This window comes from Limulus polyphemus, unplaced genomic scaffold (assembly GCF_000517525.1).
Source record: "Limulus polyphemus unplaced genomic scaffold, Limulus_polyphemus-2.1.2 Scaffold791, whole genome shotgun sequence".
NCBI lineage: Eukaryota > Metazoa > Arthropoda > Merostomata > Xiphosura > Limulidae > Limulus > Limulus polyphemus.
In genome coordinates, this window is record NW_013666401.1 from 120,361 (window position 1) to 142,899 (window position 22,539).

At 33.2% G+C, this 22,539-nt stretch overlaps 1 protein-coding gene across 3 annotated transcripts in view; it reads left to right on the forward strand.

The window, feature by feature from the left end:
• The window catches only part of LOC106460540 (forkhead box protein P1-like), a 147,591-nt gene that overhangs the window by 54,248 nt on the left and 70,804 nt on the right, over window positions 1-22,539 (forward strand). The window contains exon 1 of one of the 3 annotated variants that reach the window (XM_022387281.1): window positions 4,829-5,257. The exons of the other annotated variants lie outside the window; for them this stretch is intronic. Coding sequence (XP_022242989.1) covers window positions 5,090-5,257 — 168 coding nt within the window. The 5' untranslated portion in view covers window positions 4,829-5,089. Of the gene's footprint in view, window positions 1-4,828; window positions 5,258-22,539 lie in introns of those variants that run through there. 3 annotated transcript variants of the gene reach the window in all.

The window sequence follows — 22,539 nt, forward strand, 5'->3', positions numbered from 1 at the left end:
CGTGTGTTATGTCTTAAGAGATTAAAAAGACTGAAATGCTGTAGAAAATTAGTTTATCGATTTTGAATCATTCAACTATTAATGTTACTAATGCAGTAATGTATTATTCTCATGCTTTTCATTTCCTAGTATTTCCGATGTAGTTTTTACATTATTGTCATAGCTTTGTATTTTTATAGTATATTACCCCCAACGTATGAAATATTTTTTTTTCAAAATTTCAAAGCTTCAAATGTATTTCATTAGGAGCACTCTTGAAAACAGTATTTTTTTTAATCAACTATTATGCTAATGAGCATTTTGAATATTATTGGCATGAACTTTTAGCCTGGCATGGCCTGATGGTTCGGGCAATCGACCCGTAATCTGTGGGTCGCGGGTTCGAATTTCATCACCGAACATGCTCATCCTATCAGCCGTGTTGGCGTTATTTGTATGGTCAATCCCACTATTAGTTGTTAAAATAGAAGCCCAAGAGCTGGCGATGGGTGACGTTAATTAGCTGCTTTCCCTCTAGGCTATCGCTTGAAAATTAAGGACAGTTAGCGCAGATAACCCTCGAGTAGCTTTGCGCGAAATTCAACTAACAAATGCTTTGAACTTCATGTTTACATCTATTTATCGAGAGATGGCGCTGTTCTCCGAACTGCTGTTCATCGTCTGCAATGTTGCGTGCATGGTATACAAGATATGATGTGCTATGAGAATTGCTATCAGCTAAGGTGGCAGTGTATAATAAATAGACTCATTAATTATTTCTAGGATGTTGTGTGTTTCTTCTATAGTAATGCTGACTTGCAGTTGCGGTCAGGCAAGCTCACTTTCTTGGATTGATCTCCGTGAGGGAGGAGAACAGACATTGTCACGCAAGTGTTATTAAAGGTATCATGTTCTGTTTTTATTTCATGCCGAGTAGACTTTTATGTCTGTGAGATATTGTTTTCTTTTTCTCTCGATCTCTCACGCACTGCTATACCATTGTTAGTCAGTCTATGGATGTATTTGATTAGACTGTTGAGGAGGATAAACTATACGTAGTTTTGAATTGATGAATTTCAAAAATATTATTAGATAAAAGTCTTGATCGCTTTCATTAGATTATTTTTGAACTTTCATAAAATTTTAATAGATATTCATCGGTTTTTATATTCATATCGTGGCTTTTCTTCGAGTACCCAATATTTCATATTCTAGCATTGAAAACATTAAGCAAGATGTAGCTCAGCTCTTTGAAAAATTACTTATTAAAAATAACCCATTATATAGATTAAGCTTAAAATAATTCGCTGTTAACAATATTTTTAACCATAATCCAAATAATAACTCACGAGGTTCCACCGCTTTAGCAGGCCTAGAATAGTCCCTCATATACATATTAAGAGAACTGTGTATAATAATCTTCATAAGTATGTTTATAATGAAAACTTACTCAAACATTATTATAAATATTATAACCAACAAAACTGAACTACATGTCAAAAATGAGTAGGTTATTAGTTGCTAAAACGGTAAGTTTAGTTGACGGTTAGATCTTTGCAACAGTTGTCGATCGAGCTTATTCGGAACAAAAATTTCATCTGAAAAAAAAAATTAAACTTTTTATTGCCCTCTTAAAGCCCCTAAACATCATATGTGTTTTAATTCTGTATTGTGTTCAACTATACCTAGTGTTTTAATTCTGTATTGTGTTCAACTATACCTAGTATTTTAATTCTGTATTGTGTTCAACTATACCTAGTATTTTTATTCTGTATTGTGTTCAACTGTACCTAGTGTTTATTGAAGAAGCTCTCTTTTTGCATTTTTTTTTTAATAATGGTGTTACTGCAGTCTTTTATGCATTAGAGTATTAGTGTTACATCAATAACGCCATGTCAGTGCTACTTTGTATTTACATCTTTGAAATGACAATAAGGTTTTGGGAGTTACAGCTTATAATTACAAACTAAATCTGGACTAAATGAAAGGAGAAAACACTTGTGTACAGTTTATTGGTTATCATAGCTAGATATTGTCACTACCACATTGTCGCACTTAGATGATATTGAAAGTAATGGACATGAGAGAACACAGATGGTTCCTCATCCATTATGACTATGTCAAACATACCGTGAAAACCGCTGGAACAGCATCAGCACATTACAAGTTAATTTTCTGGCCCAATAACTTAGTGTTAAAATTAAATAAAAAGGAAAGTTTCAATTTCCCCTACCAGAAACATGTTTACAGAAAGCATGAATAAACTTGTAGTATCTTGATTTGAGATGGGGATATCGTTTGAATGCAGAGTTGTGCATGAACAGATACGGTTATTGTTTAGAATTGTCGTCATTCAAATTCATAGCAAGGTATGATATAATGACTATGAAGTTTTATATTTAATGTCTTATTTGGGACATAAGCCTTGATATCTCCTAAACAACTGATACAAATAGCAAATTCAACTAAGACTGTAAGGGTATAACCAAATGTGTTCTGATAGGGGGTCGAGCAGCATATATCATAATGTAGTAGCAATACTATCGTACACTGTTCATACTGAAACATTTGGACAAGTAAAGAAATCCCGAATTCTTACATAATATACACAAATCGAAAAATAAAAAGGAGGGACAGTTATGAAATATATGAGCAATGCAACAAAATAATAAAGATATATAATTAATGAAAAACACAATTTAGATGAGCGTAATGTAGGCGCAGAACAGTTTAAGGGAACAACAGGTTGACAACTTAATTAGAATGTAACAGTATTTTCTTTTATATTTACGTTATTCGTGGAATTCTACTTATCAAATTATTTCTTCCAAATTCTATATTTTAATGTTACGAAAATAATTCCTTTTAGTTATTTGCAAAAGTCTTCTGTATTTATGGGATTTTATTTTTCAATGATCTTTTTCTATAATTAGACTGCCTGTTTGACTTGTAAAAGTATACTTTTTCAATTATAGGAAATTCAGAATTGAAGGTTGATAAGAATGATTGTTATACATCATATCACTCAACTATTATATTTAGTTGCTTTAAATATTAATTACACGTACATTAACAAAGACAAAAAAAGGTTTATGGATTTTACGATGTTAAAATCCGGAGTTCGATTCCCCACGCCCCTCTGTGGTTGGCAGAGCACGGATAGCCCTTTGTGTAACTTTGTGCTTAATAACAAACAACAGCAACAACGATTCCCTACGATGGGCAGAGCGCATATAGCCCATCGTGTAGGTTTGCGCTACAATAAACAAATTCCATGACGTAATAAAAAACATGAACAACAATGACAACATTAAAGTAACCATAGCTTGCATTTCTATTGGCTCTTTCGTTAATATGGATGAGTACAGAGGTTAAGTACGTTACATTAAAACGATTTTGGAGCCACGTGCGGTCATGCTCTGTATGATTACAATGTAGCTTTAAACTAGCCTTGCAGCGTAGTTTCCATTGCAAAAAGCTTTGTCATAAAACTATCATGTCCGAAGCACATTACTCCTTTCGGAATGTTTTCCATAATCCATCAAGCTAAGAGAACAAAGGTATCCGGCACTCATTTTGACGGCCCAGAAATCCATAAGCGTTGTGTCTGTCGTCTTGAATAGTATATTTGCGTATGTTATGTAACAGCATGAATACTCATTTCATTCTTCAGCTGCTTGAGGTACGCGATGTCTAAAAGGATATATGGTAGAAACAACTTGTATGCACGTTACGTTTTTCGCTTTTTCAGACGGAGATCCATAAGTTTCGTACGGTTGCCTGGGACACGTGGACGGTATTTGCCACTGAACCTTTTCGTTCATGAATTTTCATCTGTTATAAGACGCTATTGCTTATCACGACTGGGGCACGAACTCTTACGGGCCTCTTTCTGGATGTTACTGGGTCCCTATTGATCTACATTAATTTGTTTTCCAATTCCATTATGTATAAAGGATATTCCAGTCTTGAAAATTCTGAATGTCCGCTCTAGTCAAATCATTATGATATGAATGTATGAATATTTTGCGCCTGAAAGGGTTGTTACAATCTTCCCCATAAACGATCAGTGGCATCACACTACCTACTAAACGCTAAGAAAAGTCAAAGTGTAATTCTTACATATTCAGTTCCACTGCAATTTTAGATCGGCTGTGGTTGTCGTGTGCCTTGCTGAGTTGCTTATTAAAAGTACTCAATCCTCTGTATCCTGTAACTTTATTTTTCTTTTATAATTGTTATCAATTCTAACAGAAACGTGGCTGTAAGAAAACATAGTTGCTTATTTTTAGTGTTTCTCTTTGATATTTTATTTTTATAACTTATAGTGATTATCAATGTTCAAAACTTACACTCTAAGTTAACAAAAGAATTCTATATCTACATTGCTTCGACTATTAAATCCAGCATTTGAAATTTGTGTAAATTGAGGAAAAACTAAAACGAACCTTAAAAACACATTTAAAATTTTTGCTGTTCATGTTTCAAATTTGTATTTTACAATGTTTTAGAATGTTTTGACTAAAGTGTCACATACCAAATATGTACATAAAAGAAGCGTTGTTTATATATTAAATGTCACATAGCTTATTCAAACTAAAACTTCTTGATATGGGGTCAAGTGATACCCTGTGTTTTTAAGATGACCTCGAGTACACGTTGTACTTGTTGTGACATTGAACTTCATCTGATCTTCTAATACTCTTGCAGAGACTTTGATAGGACCATAGTGGGGGCGTGACTAACAAGTGGCCCGTTTAATTTTCGACCAATCGTAATGGACCAATGGAATACTTACGTTACTTGGAGCATCAAGTTGGTGGGGATCTATGTTTGAGGTCACGAGCTCATAAAGCGGAGGCTCGAGCATTGAACAATGGGCAGTATATAGTTGTATGTGCGTGTCTCTCATCTCGAAGTATTCTGACAACACAAGAAAGATTCGATGTTAGCTAACCAAACCTGTAGACTAGTCACAAAGTGTTGTTTTTATTAAAATTAATTACACTGTAGTGGTTGTTGGTATAAGTTATCTTGTCTTCAGAAATATGATTTAGTTACAAAGTGGCGTATTAGGAATTATAAACTCTTTCCGCTACCGTAGGAGATCATGCGACCACTCGTTGAGCTGACCAGTGGTCAGTCATCTCCTGAAACCCCACCCAACAGAGAGACGGTAATTCAAAGTGTTACCGGTTTTTATAAAAATCAATCTGATCGTAATTTAAACCACCTCTTGAATTTCTACTATGATAGGAATGGTCACTATTCAGAAGAGGTAAGTATTGTTATAAGTATGAAACAGTTAACAGTAATATAGTTAGAATGAGTGATATTAGAGCTTGCACAGTCTTGAAGATTTAAATATGCACATTTATCTACTAGAAATTGTTTCCCACAGTTTTTAATCTTTTAGTTGTGTCCAAATGTGTAAAAACGGAATCCTAATCGTTTATGAACGCATTTATCTCGACTCCCATTTGGGGAAATTGTTGTTGTTTGAACTAACACTGCAAGCAAAGAATCTAAATGAAGCTTTTTTTAGAATTTCAACTGGTCGTAAGTATCTGAAATAACACAACTCTGCAGAGTGAGACCTTGATTCTTTAAAGATTCTTGAGCCTCACAATACGGTGGCGCAATAGTATGTCTGAGGGCTTATAATGCTAAAAATCGGGTTTCGATACCAACAGTGGGCAGATAACCCATTGTGTAGCTTTGTGTTTAAAAACAAACTAAAAAAATAAAAATTCCCGAACTTCTGAAAAAGTCTGTTTTTGGTAAATGCGGGTGTTAATAATCTAGTCATATCTTTATAGTTTTATTTTATTATTAATTTTAATACAAATAATGGGCATATATAGTCTAAAGTCTGGATTAAAATATTGAACGGAATAAACATTTTTTCTGCAATGGGCGTACAAACCTTACGTTGTTTTTCTGTTTGTTTACTGTATAAAGTTTCACAGTAGTCTGTCTGTGCTCTGTTCACCATGGGGAATGGAGCTCTTGATTTTAGCATTGTACCTCCTGAAACTTACTTCTGGCCCTCCAGAATGAAATAATTTCGATATCTTATTTGATATAAAATCGTTGGAAAAATTTATTTCCTAATTAAATTTTTATGTCAGGTTGAGGATCCTAAACGAATAGTTAACATGTTTAAAGCCATTATTATGGTTTTGTTATCTTGTTAATATACCATGCTATGAACAACGTATAAATAGAGTTTTTCAGGAGTTTTGAGACGCACCAATTTGAACACAGTTGTAACTATTACATAAGTCCGACAGGTAAATTTGGCATGCCTCCAGTAAATATACATTGGAACGATTTGTCAGTATATTTCAGTGTGTGCTAAGCACGACGTGTGTAAAGTTTATGTTTTTTTTTTTTGTAAACTCTATCATCTGTTTTTGGGGTTGTTATTTACATTTGCCCTTTTTTGTATGCGTCAAGATAAAGCTTATAATTTCGTTCTGGAAAACAGAGTACGTGTACAAAAACAGTATTGTACGTTAATTTCTTAATTACTAAATCAGAGCCTATATGGCATAAATACACAATCTGTAGCAACGTCACTGGGATTCAACTTTTGTATCTAGACCGATGCATATTAGGAAATTGGAGCAGATCATGATTAATAAATTGTTCAAGAAAAGAATATTTCATTATGCATACTAGAAACAAACTTTCGTTCGTTACACGATTTCCATTTTTTTTTCTTTTGTTAAGTACATTACATCCAAATGAGAGCACTGATTTGTGTGGGTGGTGGGTGTGGGGAGTGAATCAAACAGATGAATTTACTCGGCAGCAGAGCAGCGGTATATTCCATGTTTTAAGGAAATTCATTACTGTACATTTATGTAGTAACTGAAAGCCAATTTAAGAAAAAGAACCATCGAACTTTGCATGATGGTTATATCATCGAGAAATGAAATTCTTTTGACGTCAAAGGTTAAGCTCTCATGGCAAAAGTTGTTGCTTGATAAATAGAAAGCACATAAGGATAGGGCCATCAATTCAATTTCGTTCAATTTCTTGGGAAAAAAAAAGGTCATTTTTTAAGTTCTGAAGACAAATCCATAATTATTTCTTCTTGTTGGCTTCTTCCCTTGCAACAAGCTGTAAGTATACAGTTAGTATACTTTCTCGATTAAAGGTCAAGTTCATAGCTATTTGTGGGGTAGGTTGCGTTCTTAAAGATTGCTATGCTATTTTGGAGCATAAAGATTAGAGGGAAAGACTACAGTCATTTTATGTTTTTTTTTATGTCCTTCAACATATGTTACTCGAGAAGTCTAAAGGTTGCCAGGTGGCATTCCCGTGGTTATTTATTACTGGGTTATTTTCTTAAAGTATTCTACGTTTAAAGTCAAAGTCAAATCCAGGTCATCTTTTGGTGGGTTTTGTTAAAATATGCTACTTTACGAATCTAAATGTTAGAGGGTACGTCCACAGTCGTTTCTTGGTGGGTTAATCTTATAAAATATTGTATTAATAGAGCTTAAAGGTCAGAGGGCAACTGCGTGGTTATTTTGTGATTGACTATGTTTTTAGTTAAATAAGAACTGTACGTTTTTCAGCAAAATAGCTGTTAAGTTCTAAATGGTTATATGTGTTTATATTCTCTGTTCTCTCTCAAAAGTTTCTCTCCGGTACATTTCTTACTTAAACTAAAGAAGTACCGAACTCAAGAATTAGCTAAAATAGGCCCGCCCCGCTTCAATGGATTACTAGGTTAACAAACAGCTGAGCTGAGTGATTGAAGGTTTTGGTGGGAGACGATACAGCCAAGTATTGATCAAACCTACCGAGCTTCTGTCTATAAACTACAACTGATATTTGATTTATAAGAGAAATGCCTCTTTAGCTGAAAATTGGTTCTGAAGATCAGCGTGAGGATAAGAAGACTGTATTATTACTGAAAGAGGAGGAGAGCTATTTTTATATTTCTCTATACCATACTTTGTTGGAGGTTTTTTCAATAGACATTTTCTTTAATACGTGAACAAACTGTATGTATTTTCTCTGTGAAAATGTATCAGTCGAACTATCATCATTTTAGCTGTCGTCGTTAACCTGTGACTACGCCAGTATCAGAGTTAGTAATTTGCCAAAATATAGTCTACAATATAACGTCGAGAGTTATTATTGGTATTTAATTAGATGTGTCTAATTTTCAAACATTTCGATACTTCATGAATGGTAAGCTTAAAAAATAAATTGAATTATTAAAAATTCATTGCAGTGCTGTAAAGATATTCAAGACTGAAAATAGCAAAATTCATAAATAAACCCACATTTTGTATTAAATCAATCTTAGATGCATCTACACCTTTCCGTAAATTAAAGTGATTTTAACGATGTTACAGTTGTCAGAGGTTATGGTTATTATATCGAAAAGTATGTATTATATCTATCTTTTGTATATTTTTGTCTCCGCAGAGAGATATACTGTTTTCCTATAATTTCTTGAACCCCCCCCCCCCAGTGGTACAGCGGTGTGTCTGCGGACTTACAACGCCTAGAAACCGGGTTTCGATACCCGTGATGGGCAGAGCACAGAAAGATCATTGTTTAGCTTTGTGCTTAACTACAAGCAAACACGTTTCAATCGACCGCCATTCCTTCATTTCTAGGCGGATTGACTAGAGAGTTGGTAGGGTTATACCTTCATCAAATACGCCCAGACATTTTTTTTTATTTCTATTTTAGCCTTTTATGGAGTCAAATGTCAAACAATCCAAAAATGTATATTTTGGGCTTCTTTACAGCAATTAAAATGAAAATTGGCAAAATATATAAATGTTCATGCTCCCTACACAGTTGACATGCAAAGAAACTGGATTTGTCTATTTTGAGTCATTTTAGGGGGAATAGAGCTTACAAAAAAACATGATTTTGGGGGTTTTAGTCAATCACTCGACTATATTTAAACCAATTTACATGGGATTTGTATAAGTCCCACAGACTGACAAACAAAAAATGGTGAACTTGCCCATTTTTAGATGCCACAAATAGCATAATTTCACGTTTTTGTTTTGTTTGTTTGGTAATTCCTCCACCATATTTTAGCTAACTTAAATGGGATTTGATAGAAAGATATTTTGTTACAAGTCTCAAGCACTGATGTAGACAGTTTTCTATTTTATGTGTTTTTAATCATTCTTCTAGTGTCCAAATTGGGATTGCGTGGGGGAGACATGTTGAATTCGCCCCCAAGTGTTGGCCTCTTTAATAATCATTCGTACTTATATTAGATATTTCTGGTTTCACTTAATATGTGTCATACGGATTTCAGTGAAGAGAATTAACTATTGCTTCTAAACTAAACAAATAAACCAAACTCAAATGACTCCTGTTTTATAAAACACCAAACAGCTTAGTGAAAGAGTTGGATTACAGAAGCTGTTTGAATTATTGTATTATTTTTTTGTTTTGAATTTAGTTAACTTCGTATATTTTATAAAAAATATATGAACTAAGTGAAAGCAAGTCTTCTGAAGAAGACAGTAATGTTCTTTGTATTGTGTTTTTTTGTTGTTGTTTTTTTTCAGGTATTCGCGTAAAACTACATAAGGGCTGTCTGCGCTAACTGTCCTTTGAATTGAAATATTAGTGAGTAGAAAGACAGCAGCCACCATCAAATTTTGAACTACGTTAATCGAACAGTGATTTGACCGCCACTCTTATAAAGTCCCAATAGCCCCAAAGCGCTAAGCACACAATTTTGCGGCAACAGTACACGAAACGTGAATCCTCGAACTCATACTCGGGTACGCTAACCACTAGAATACACCCGTTATTTCTAATTTAGTCAAGTAAGTAAGGCCGGTTGCCCTTCAGTAGCTTAGCGGTAAGTCTGAGGGTTTAAAATGCCAGAAATCGGGTTTAAAAATCCGCGATGGACAGAGCGTAGATAGCCTATTGTATAGCTTTGTGCTTAACAACCAATAAACAAAAAGCAAGGCGGAAATATTAACTTGAACGTTTTATATTCTATATAAATTATCTCATGAAAGAGATTTACGTGAAATATTTTATTTATAAGTGAAAATTTCATACCGTTATATATGTATGCTTGCTTAATTACGTATATGGATTAAACTTCAGTTTCTAGGTACAAAATTGGAAAAAAATTCTCAAGTAATTGAAATTGATCACACCAGTGGACGAAACGTCATCCTTGTTCTACAAAATAATCTTCCTTACTGTAAAATCTGTAACTTGTATTAAAATAAAGAAATTAAATGAATAATTGCTTTGTGGACATAACAAGTTTGTGAAATAACATAGAAAACTCCAAAATTGCACTTAGTTATTTCAGAAAAAGAAGATAACTGAACTGAAAACGTTAAGTCATTCATTCGAATATTCTGTGGGTGCAGCTAGAGACATGAAATTACAGGGTCAGTTACATTGAAAACTGTTTCTTTTTAAGTTCAATTGGCCATCAACGCTTTTCTCCCAGTAGGTATCGAACCCCCAAATTGTAGCGTTATAAGCCCTTGATCTAACCGTTAAGGTACTGAAGGTACTTTGAGAACTTCAGCCAGCGTGTGTTATAAGTAACATTGGAATTACAAAAACGTTCTCTATGTAGGCTTGTAATTAATGTAGCAATATATATATATATATAATTTAGGAATGATCAAATAATGTGAAGTACAATGTACAGATATATACATGTTTATCTTCATGTGTTCTGTACTAACATAGATTTATAATTAAAGGATGTTTTTTTATTTATGAGAAATAAATTTTCTATAAAGACCAACTTTATGGTAATTGACGTGTCTAATTTTTTGATAAAATGTAGGAATCTTAAGGTTGATCTCCGCAGATATCAGTAAAAAAATATTTTTGACAATTTTATCTATGTTGGTATAAAAGTCTCCGACACGAAACTGACCCGATAAGAAACGGACTGGTGAAGTTGTGATGAAATCGAACCTTATTCACTCAAGACAAGTTCGTTAACGGCATGCATTAAAACAGCATATTTACTTGATGTTTGATTTTTGTTCTCGATTACCGTTAAGTACGGTATTTGTTATAGAAAGAATTGTCCATCTATAAAGACTCTCAGCTTTGGTTGACCCTGAAGATAAAATGTACTTCTGCTCTACGTGTCGCTATCGTCGTATAACCGAAAAAATAAACAAAAGCAACTTTACAGTTTTAACGAAATAGGCTAAGGTCAATTACTATATAAGGTAATCTAACAGATAACGACTCAGCAGTTTTCAGAGAGTGCGTGCAGTGCAAATGGTGAAATTACAGATGAAAACGTTGTGTATATCTGTAATACTTGAAATCATGAAATAGGTTTCTAATTATGACATGATGGGCGGTTTGTGCACAGAGAAATAACAAAAACAGTTTAGAACCATAGCTTACAACTTTTATATATTTAAAAGCTAAACTAATATTTTCTGAGTGTATAGTCTTAGAAAACTGCCATTTTTCTTTCATTCACCAGTTTTACCTGTATAGTTTATATTGATGCTATTAGTATTAGGGGCCTTATTTATTAGCATATTGCTGTCAGTCATGTAAGGTCTTCGAATTATGCAGTTCCATGAAGTAAGCTTATACCTTCACTCATATATATTAATATATCGATAATGAAAACTAACTTAAATGTAATTGAACCTGGTCTAAATTATGATAAATGAATATTTGGAAAGGAAGAGATTGGTCTATGCTCTTTACATTACCCAGCTGAGGCATAAAATTCACTAAAAAATTTAGGAGAGAAGCATATCTCGTGAATAAGGTTGAGGTTTCAAAATGATATAATTTTCTATAAGTTCGGATAACCAATAACTTTACGAAAAATAATTTTTTCTTCCAAGATTTACAATGAAATACTCAGTTTAAAAAATGGACTGTCTATTTCTTTATTCACAGTATTTATGTTCCTCGATGGGATAACGGCAAGTTTACGGATTCACAACACTAAAATCCAGGATTCGATTCCCCGCGGTGGACACATTAGCTAGCCTAAAATGAGTTTGCTTTAATACAAATAAGTATAGTATTTATACGCGTGTCCATAAAAACAATACTGTTTACTTACTGTAGCTCTCGCACGTTTCTTTTTGTAAAGTATAATTGAGATTCATAGCCTGTTGACGAAGTTTTCGCACATTTTATTATTTGTGAAGATTGACCACTGTGTTCGCTCGAAGCCCTAGATGACCAGCGTTCCTGTTGATTTTCAATTTTTGTAAACAACAACAACTTTATGACTATAAATAGTGCGTAATGCCGGCTGTGCGTTTCCAGCGGAAAGGAGCGAACTGCGAAGGGGTTGTTTACACATGCCGAGAACGCAAGGACACTGGCTAAGCTTGTTCAGTGGCTATTTTTAGTCAGTTGTTTATTAAATAGCGCTTGGCGACTAGTGCATAGATCTGCTCTGAGACATTATCACACTCTTAATCTTCTGTGGCCGTTGATACATTTTAAATGTAAGAATCCTAAAAATAACTAGACTTTGTACTTCCTGTTATATATATATATATATAATTATCAGTAACTTCTGATCAAAGCGAGCTAACTATATAAATCAGAACTAAATACAACAACAACAAACAAACGAGTTAACTAGAAGTAACGATGTGAAACAATTCAGAAGGAAACAGAAAAATTTAAATGATTAGACTAAAGTGGTTCATCAATTGAATACCGTGGCTGTTATCAATATTTTCGGCCATAACCTTAATAATATCTCATAAGCTTCAACGTAAATTTGCGTGTAACTTAACTACTGTATTGAGCAAACCTGACTAAAGGGTTAAAACTGTTGTCTTGTGTACCTTTAAACCCAGTTATTACAAGTTTCTAAACTGGAGTCTGGAAATTGTTGGTTATATATGAATATATAACTTACAATATAAACATAGGGAAACTGTAATTATGGAATAGTTTGAATGATATTTCAAAGGAATAGTAATTAAATATATTGTGCCTAATAAAATAAAAATTCAAAATCAAATTACTTAATTCCAATTGTAATCTGGTACATAGTGTTTTGGACCCTATTTCATCATATGTACCATCATTTACCAGAAGACTGTATCTTACTAAATTAGTTTTTTAATGTGACCTTGTTCAAAGCGATCCAAGTTCAATTCCTATGAGTGTCGCCAGATGTAAATAATTAGTGGACGCGTTAACCTTGGTCTGACCCGAACTAAATATTACAACGTTATTCCACGTATTAATAGCAAGAACGGGAAGTAGCTAAAACTGCATAATCTACATGTGATATCATTTTAACAGAAGAATCGTAAGTCAATACAGTTTGATACAATAAATGATTTCTTCATCTACATACTGGTTTCTGTGGCGTGTAACTTTAAAATATATTTTTTCTTTGTCCTAAGTTTATTTGCCCGATGATAAATGTTATCTTTATAAATAATAAAATTGAATAGATGCAACACCTGTTGTCTTTAACATCAGAAAGTGATGTAAGATACTAGCTTTAAAGCATTCATACATAGTAAAGGGGGAGTTGAAGTTTTTTGAACACATTTGAGTTGCAAACGGAACGTTTTTCGGAATGTCTCAGAGTAATACTTTACCATATTTAAAGTTCACAATAAACGTCATAACGCAAAAAATGATGTCAAGACAGTGAACGTATATCATGTGGACATCCTATAAAGGATTATCATTCAACCAAGCTTGACCCAAATTTCAGTGCACTAGCTAGAGCTGGCCCAGAAACATCATGTATGTATTATCGCTCTCGTGATTAGGTTTGGAAGGAACAAAGAAGCTAAGCAAATGTGGAGAGTTATTGCTGTTTATGTTTCAGTGACTCCAAAAATAGCAGTGAATGAAGTATTGTAAGAAGAGAAGACGTTACAAATCTGTATACACGTCTGATCTATATCTTCTTAAACAAAATAACACACGTGTGCATGGATATCAATTATTTTTGCGATAAGAAATTGTTGTAGAATCCTGTTACATAAGAAAACAGAATAACGAAAAAAAATGATGTTATTGTTCGCTTGTTATATATGAATCAGGTGTTGTATAATTAGCTGAAATGTCTTAATTATATCAAATAATATAAAATCTCGTTAAACATTAAACGTACTATCATTAGTTCCTATTTTGTGCTAAACTGAAATATAGATATTACACTATTCCAGTGTTTGTAACAAAGATATCAATGAAATATAGATATTATACCATTCTAGTGTTTGTAACAAACATATCAATGAAATATAGATATTCCAGTGTTTGTAACAATCATATCAAGAAGAAACTGCCAAAGTTGTTTAGATGTATTAATTCAAATGATACGCTTCCTATATTAATGTTCTAAAGTACTATCGTGTTTTATTCATCCTAAGTTTTACAAACCGAGGAGTGATAATCCAAAGTAAATTTGCAAGTTTATAGGTTAAAGCACTTAAAATATGCCATTCTTACCTTAATTTCTCTTTCACAGAGACAGCTCAAATAGCACATTGTGAAGCTTTGTGCTAAAACAAATACGAAATATTAAAGAATATAAATAATCTTGATATAATACATTGTAAAACTTCAAGAAGAATTCTATCTTTTTTTTTAGTTAGACCTTAATTTGTCTCGTGCGGAATATTTAGTTACTCGCTTAATATGAATTCTTTGATTGAGTATGAGCGCATCATAATTTAGAATTAAAACATAATGATGACAGAAGCAAACTGTACTAATCTTATCTTAGTGAATGATAGGAAACTTACATAGATATCGTCATCTACGGCATAACCAATAGGAAAAATATATCTCAAATAGTTGAAAGGTTTTACATATGGGTCAAGGAAATCAGCCAGCAAAGTTTCATCACATGTATAGCGTGCTATAAAACGTCCCAGTAGATGTTCATGATATTTTCCATATGCACTTAAGTCGCATACTTCACACGATCCACGATATGGAAAGGTTTAATGAATGTCAAAGGTGAATAATAAGGCTACAATTTTTTTTTAAATGTTTACTGAAATGAGAGAAAGGTGCATAACTATTTAATTTTGTTTCGAAAAATGACAAGAAATAAATAAGTTATAAGAGTTGCTAAAATATAATGTAAAAGTACTTATGTGTTTTGCAGTCAGAAATCACGCGAGGAATAGTTTCAGTCCAGATATAATGTGTCACACCTCTCCATACAGGTGTACATTTGTTAAAGGAGATTGTTCTGGTATTAGCTTAGTCGGTGTTGAATATAAAGACGAAAATACATTTTCAGATACTATCTTGTTGACGTTATCCTAGCTTACTGTCGTAAAGTTGATGAAACACGTATCGCTTTGTATAAAAGACTGGGTCTCTGAGGGGGAATAAAAGGTAAAAAAATCTTGTCAGTAAGGTACCACAGTGTGAGGATACGTGTGGCTATAGGATAATACAAGACTTGAGCTGTCCTGGTGATAAGATAATTTCGGACTTGAGATATTTTGATCATATAGGATAATTTTGGATATGTTGGTAGTTAATAATTTGGGACTTCATGTACTCTAGTCTTAAACTCTCTGTATATGTATCCTGATTATATCATAAGATAGGGCTTGAATTATTTTGGTAACAGGATAATTTGATCTTTGCAGCTATAGGAGGTTTTTTTGTAATAAAATCCATATGAATTGTGATAACAAAGGAACGTATTTACGGTGTTAAAGCGAAATCTGTAATGATCTGGTTTTCTAGTATTAAAAACAAATACAATGCTAATCCTTTTGTGTTTGAACAGCATTGTTTGTATAACAAAGGACCATTTTCTTGTAATGACTAGTAATATCATGGCAACTGCAAAATTAGTCTCAAAAATGCGTATTTATTGGAACTAGAAGTTGTAGCAAGAAACGTCTCGAAAAGTGAATCATAGTTTTACACAATCCCTTTAGATAATCATCTAGTACATCGTAAATAAAACTATACTGAACATACTGATTTTAGATCACCATCCAGCATGTTATAGATAAAGCAATAATGAACTGATACTGCATTTAATACCTTAACATCATCGTCTAGTATACCATAAAAAGCAATAATGAGAACTTATACTGCTTTTAATACTTTTACATCATCACCCACCACATACTGAACATATACTATTTTTCATACATTTTGCAAAAAATCAAAAAACGTTTTGTTGTTGTTGTAGTAATAGTGTAGGTAAACGTTAGTTTCTTTCAATAGCATGGTTGTTTTGTTTGATACACGTTATTATTTATCATTAAATTCCTGACCAGTAATCCTCTCCTGGGAAACTTAATATGTTGTTTATTGATTTCCTAGAATAGAACACCACTGTCTTTAGGAGTCGTGTAAGTTGAGTGTATGTGTGTAGTTAGTTGCCCGCTTAGCCACTTTAAATTAAAAAATATTCTCTGAATACATTTTACTTCTGACTGTATCTTTCACTTTTTGGTAAATAATATCTAATTTGTCTGTCAGGATTTCCACTTTGAAATGTGACTAATTTCCTCCTAATAGGTATAGCAAATCTCTCCAAGATATTCACGTGGTATGTGGTGAAAAGCTTAGTTTTGTATTTCATTGTAACAAATAATACATTACTCACAGAGTTTCGTGGGTGAGCAAAAATGTTTGGTGATAAACGAGTAAAATTGCGTAAAAAAAAACAAAAAACAATTTAGTTATGACAGTGCTAAATATTATTAAGATTCCATCAACAATGATGTCTAAGTGGGAAAGTGCCTGTAAGATATTGCTTTATTTGACCAGTCGATCTATTTTTAGAATTTTAGTTTGTTTCAATGGGACTGTACTTCAGAATCGGTCAACCGAATCGTATAGTTTCTCGAAACGCCACGAAACCTCATTTCTTTGTTATTCAGTGGTCAGTTTCCGGTCGTCAGGTGATTGGTTGTAGTTAGTGACGATAGATGGACATCCTGTTTTTTGTGATCAGAGGGTCACCTGGCACGCGGCATAGCACCATAGCAAGAGGGATTAAATACCATTTTTATGCTAATGTGACAAGTGTGTTTCATCTGCCATCTCTATTACTGGCCAGTTTCAGCTTTGTCAAAAAACAAGATCTTTAGAGAAGTCAGAGTATGTTCCTATTAAAATTCAAAACTTTCTTCTGTAGTCATTTCACCACACTAAAAATCTTGTCACACTAAATATGAATAAACCACTGTTCTTTTTACTCTTACGTGGATGGGATACTAAAATTATGTTGTAAACCGGAGGGTGTAATAGTGAGTTACTATTAAGTACACAGCAGTAGATAGAGGTTTTAATCCTGATATTGTTGACAGAGATGTCAAAAACTAAGAACAAGAATGAAAATATTAAGTTGAAACTACTTGCTGAAAAAAGTAAAAAAAAGAAAGAAGGTATGGTACTGTAATTTATACCTGATTCATCTTTCCAAATAATGAAGCAATTTAGTAAATAAATAAATATTTTCTGATATATAACGGATAAACAAAAATAGACAAATTCTTAATATAACTAAAGATAAAATTGATGTAATGGATATATATAAAATATCATGTGAATGTCAAAACGTTTATATAGGACAAACTAGAAAAAGAATGAATGAACACAAAAGGAATCTAAAAATAATAATACTACTATTTCACCATTAGCAGAACATATTAATGAAACTTAACACACAATTCAATGGAAAAAAACTGTTATTTTAGCACAACCTGAAAATGCCATCAGTATGAATAAATGTGAATTTATTGAGATAATCAAATAGAAAAAAAAATTAAATTTAAGATATTGAATAAGGATAATGGACCTGATGGAAATGTTGTCAACAGATGGCGTAAAATTCTTAGATATCTAAATTGTATTAGGGTATAACTACGTATTTCGTGCACAACATTGCACTCCTGAAGATATCGCAGTAAACATGTTGAGTGTATGAGACTCTATGCAGTCTCATCAGGGTTTTTTCTTTTATTCCGTACTGTAAGTTATTTAGTATTTACTGTATTTATGAGAGTGGAAACAATCTCATTTTTAGAATTATAACAATATATCATTGTTTACTGAAAAGTAAATTTTTATCTTAGAGTATGTTCCTTTTTTGTGTCCAAGGTCCGAAGGTGCAGGATTTTCGATTGGTCTAATGCATTTAGAAGCCTTTTACATTACATCCTTTTGTTTTTTTTTTCATGGTAACTGTAGGATTGATTAAATTAATGAGTCTGTAAACTTACAATCAGCCTTCAAGGCATCACGGTTGGTTGATTCTTTAGCTGTTACTAAAATGTATTGAGTATTGCCACAAGTTTTCTTCAACCAAGTTCTTACTTGACCAAGAAAGAACGATGTTTTTATAATTATATAAATCCACGTAATAAATTAAAAGATTTATGCAAATAACTAAAAATAATTCCATTTATGGAAATATGTCTTTAAAATATATTTTACACAATCAGTTAAGTCTGTTAGGACCATTAAACCTTTTTTGTGGGTTACCTTCAAACCATTAGTAAAATGTACAGGATCACTAAATGTTCCTTGTGGATCGTCTTCTGCAGTTATAGATGTATAGTACCACTGAATATTTCCTATGGAGAATCTTCACATCAACAGTTATAAATGTACAGGATCACAAAATCTTTCCTGTATATCATCTTCAAATCAACAGTTATAAATATATAAGGACACAATATATTTCCTGTGGATAACATTCACATCAACAGCTATAAATGTATAGTATCACTAAGTATTTCTTGTTTATCACGTTCACACTAACTGTTATAAATGTATAGGACCATTAAATACTTCTTGTGGATCACCTTCATATCAACAGTTTTAGATATATAGGACCACTAAATATTGCCTTTGGATGACCTTCATATGAATACTTATAAATGTAAAAGACCACTAAATCCTTCCTGTTGATCATCTTCAGATCAGCAGTTGTAAATGTATAGGACCATTAAATATTTTCTGTTGATCTCCTTTCATATGAAGAGTTATAGATGTATAGGACCACTAAATATTTCCTTCGTGTGAATCACCTTCACACCATGAAGTAGTGTTTTGTAGATTTATATTGTTGTTGTATATACTATACACATTATTTTCAAACAATAAGATATAAATAAACAACTATTAATTTTTGCATTTAACGTGTATTCGAAACAATCAAATAGAACTATCGGGTGAATAAACATTCCCTGCGGATCCTTTCACACCATCAGGTAGATGAATAGGACCTCTAAGCTTCTCGTTCACCTTGAACACCATTAGGTGGGTGTATCGGGACACTAAAGTAACTGTATTGGTTACCTTCCTACAGTCTTGTAATATACAGGGACGTAAGTTGTACTTAGTTTGATGCTATATGATAAGATAATAAGTTCTTCAAACTTAGTCTGAAGAGTATTAAGGTCAACGTCTTCCAGATTGTAATCGGAATTCTTAGATACCTATGGTATATTATCAGGGTCATCTAAGTTATTTTTGGTTAAAAGCTCACGTCTGAATGTCTGTCGAAGAAACGTTTCATTATATTGAAATTTTGTCATTGCTAAGGGCTTTTAACCTACATTAAATACATCTTTACAAATGTCCAGTTCGTCTTTTTACCGTCTTTTCTTTTTTGGCAATGCAATACCACATAATATTCTAAATACAGATTGGAAGCCCTTATGTCGTATTAACGTAGTTAAGAATGGGGATAAATTGAGAATTGTTTCTGCTCAAAACAGTCTTTCTATTCATAAGCTTACGTCTGTCCCTATTGAATACAGTCTTCTCATGTGTGATATTTTGAGTCTCTCTTGTAATTTAACCTTTCCACAATATTCAAACTGTTTATTATTTTTGAACTTGGCCCAAGCGAGTAAGTAAACATTGGTAAATAGAAACCTTTCACGAATCATGCTGGGTCTTAAACAATTACATGACTTACTAGTCAGTTAAAGGCTCACTGTTTCGTGCACATGTGAAAACAGGTTACAGAATAATATCATAAACTAGGCATTCCACAAGACTCCATTGCTTGTCTTATGGGTGTTAATCACGGATATTTGGTTGATTATCTTCAGCAAATGTGCATTGTTTACGAGAGAATCCCATAAATCATACTGTTTATAAGTTTGAAAATCTGGCTCTTTAGCTAATCATCTTTTGCGTAGCATCGTATAACCTACAGCATAATTTATAGCATAACATTTCTCCTGAAAATTGTAAGTAATCTGCTATATTATGAAGAGAAAGATGTGGAACAATTATTGGTCCAGTATTTCTCTAGCTCCATGTTCTAAAGTAAGTATTATGTAATTCTGTAAAACACATTGTCTGCATTAACCACGTGATAGGTACTTCCTGGATATCTCTAGAGCTCAGCCTTTAGTCATCAAATTTCTGGGAAAATGGTGAAAATAGACACGCTATAGCCTTTGTTATCTCAGGTGTGAAAAGCATACATTAGTTTTGTAGCCTTTATGTCTGTGTACCTCAACATAATAAAGTTATCGGGTGGTTTCCAAATTACTATTTTTTTCCTGGTATTTTGAGCAAAGTAAAAAGTAATATTGTTTTTTTTTTCAACGTTTTGCTTGACCCATTCTTCCGTTGCTAATCAATAATGACATTTAAAATTGTGTGTGACTACACCTGTGACTGGACACGAGTTTCTATTCGTTTTCTCTTTTAATGTGTAGCATATACCAGTTTCAATTGTTGGCTGTAAATTATCAGCTCTAATTGTTGAATAGTAAGTTACCAATTTCTGTTGTTAGGTGTAAATTACCAGTTCTAATTTTTGATTGAAAGTAAGTTGTCAATTTTACTTGTTTGATGTAAATTATCATTTCTAATTGTTGATAGTAAATTACTTTGTTTAACTGTTGGCTGTAAGTTACAAGTTTTACTAGTGTATAGTAAGTAACCAGTTTTAATTGTTGATTGTCTGAACACGCTTTAACTTTTGACCACACACTACTACATCTCAGTTACATCTGAGATGTAAAATACCTTTATCATTCATTATTTCAGTCAGTTAGTTTGTTGTTGTTAAGCGCAAAGTTACACAATGGGCTATCTGTGCTGTGTCCACCACGGGTATCGAAACCTGGTTTTTAGCGTTATAAGCCTTAAGACCGGGGGCATATTATTTTAGTAATATTACAGTTTCTGAGATTACATTGGAAATTTCTTTCCCATGTTACCTCCGTCTCACCATTCATTCACCATTTTGCTTGTCAAAATAATACAGGTTACTTTTCATGCACGAACCTCAACTTTTGCAAACATACTGCCATAACTGTTTATTGAATTTGATTAACATTTTAATTACTATCCATTCATTCATCGCCATCCAAACAAGTCATTTCTCACCATCCGTTAATTTCTCTTTTACCATTCGTATCTAAATATCACTTTCCCCAACCATCTTTCTTTTATAACACATTTATTTTCCACCATCGTCCTTCTCTCTTCCTTTATCAGTTAATCTATTTTTAGGCGCGGTATAGCGACTCATAGAACAGCATTGAGTTGTTGTTCGTTTTTTTTTTTTGTCAAATACAAACTTTTAGCTCATAACGCCGTCATCTCTTGACCGATTTGGATTCAGGAGGTCAAACCCTTTAGATTGATGTATTTGATCACGTCCAAGATGTCATAGATTAATTCACTTTAATCCTGCCTAAAATAATTTCAATTTGAAGGTAGGCTGGGAGAGATCTTGATGAGTGGTGAAATTTAATCGGGTATACGCGCACTCCACGCTTGGTATTGCTATCACACAAAAAATATAGCCAATAGAAAAGGAAAGAAAAATCTCTTAGATATATTTAGACTAGGCCTGTCTAAAAGAATTTCAAGTGCCACGGCTATTGAGGATTCCCTCTTGTTAACACTCGTAATTCTGTTAATCTGTTTCAATATTCATACACCTGTTAATCTGTATCAACACTCATTTGGCTATTAGGCCCGGCATGGCCAGGTGGTTAAGGCGCTCGACTGAGGGTCGCGGGTTCGAATCCCTGTCACACCAAACATGCTCGCCCTTTCAGCCGTGACGGTTAATCCCACTATTCGTTGGTAAAAGAGTAGCCCAAGAGTTGGTGGTGGGTGGTGATGACTAGGTGCCTTCCCTCTAGTCTTACGCTGCTAAATTAGGGACGGCTAGCGCAGATAGCCCTCGTGTAGCTTTGTGCGAAATTCAAAAAACAAACAAACAAACATTTGTCTATTAACCTATTTCTAACGCCTGTACATTTGGTAATAAATTTTAACACCCACTTGTCATTTTTTTAAACAAAAACAGATGTTTCTTTTCGAACACTTATCTGTTTATTCACATATCTTTCATCCACCAATTAGTCTTTCAGTCACTTAACAATCCATCTCTTCGCTTTGTTAGTTCATCCACCAATTAGTCTTTCAGTCACTTAACAATCCATCTCTTCCCTTTGTTAGTTCATCCACCAATTAGTCTTTCAGTCACTTAACAATCCATCTCTTCCCTTTGTTAGTTCATCCACCAATTAGTCTTTCAGTCACTTAACAATCCATCTCTTCCCTTTGTTAGCTCAT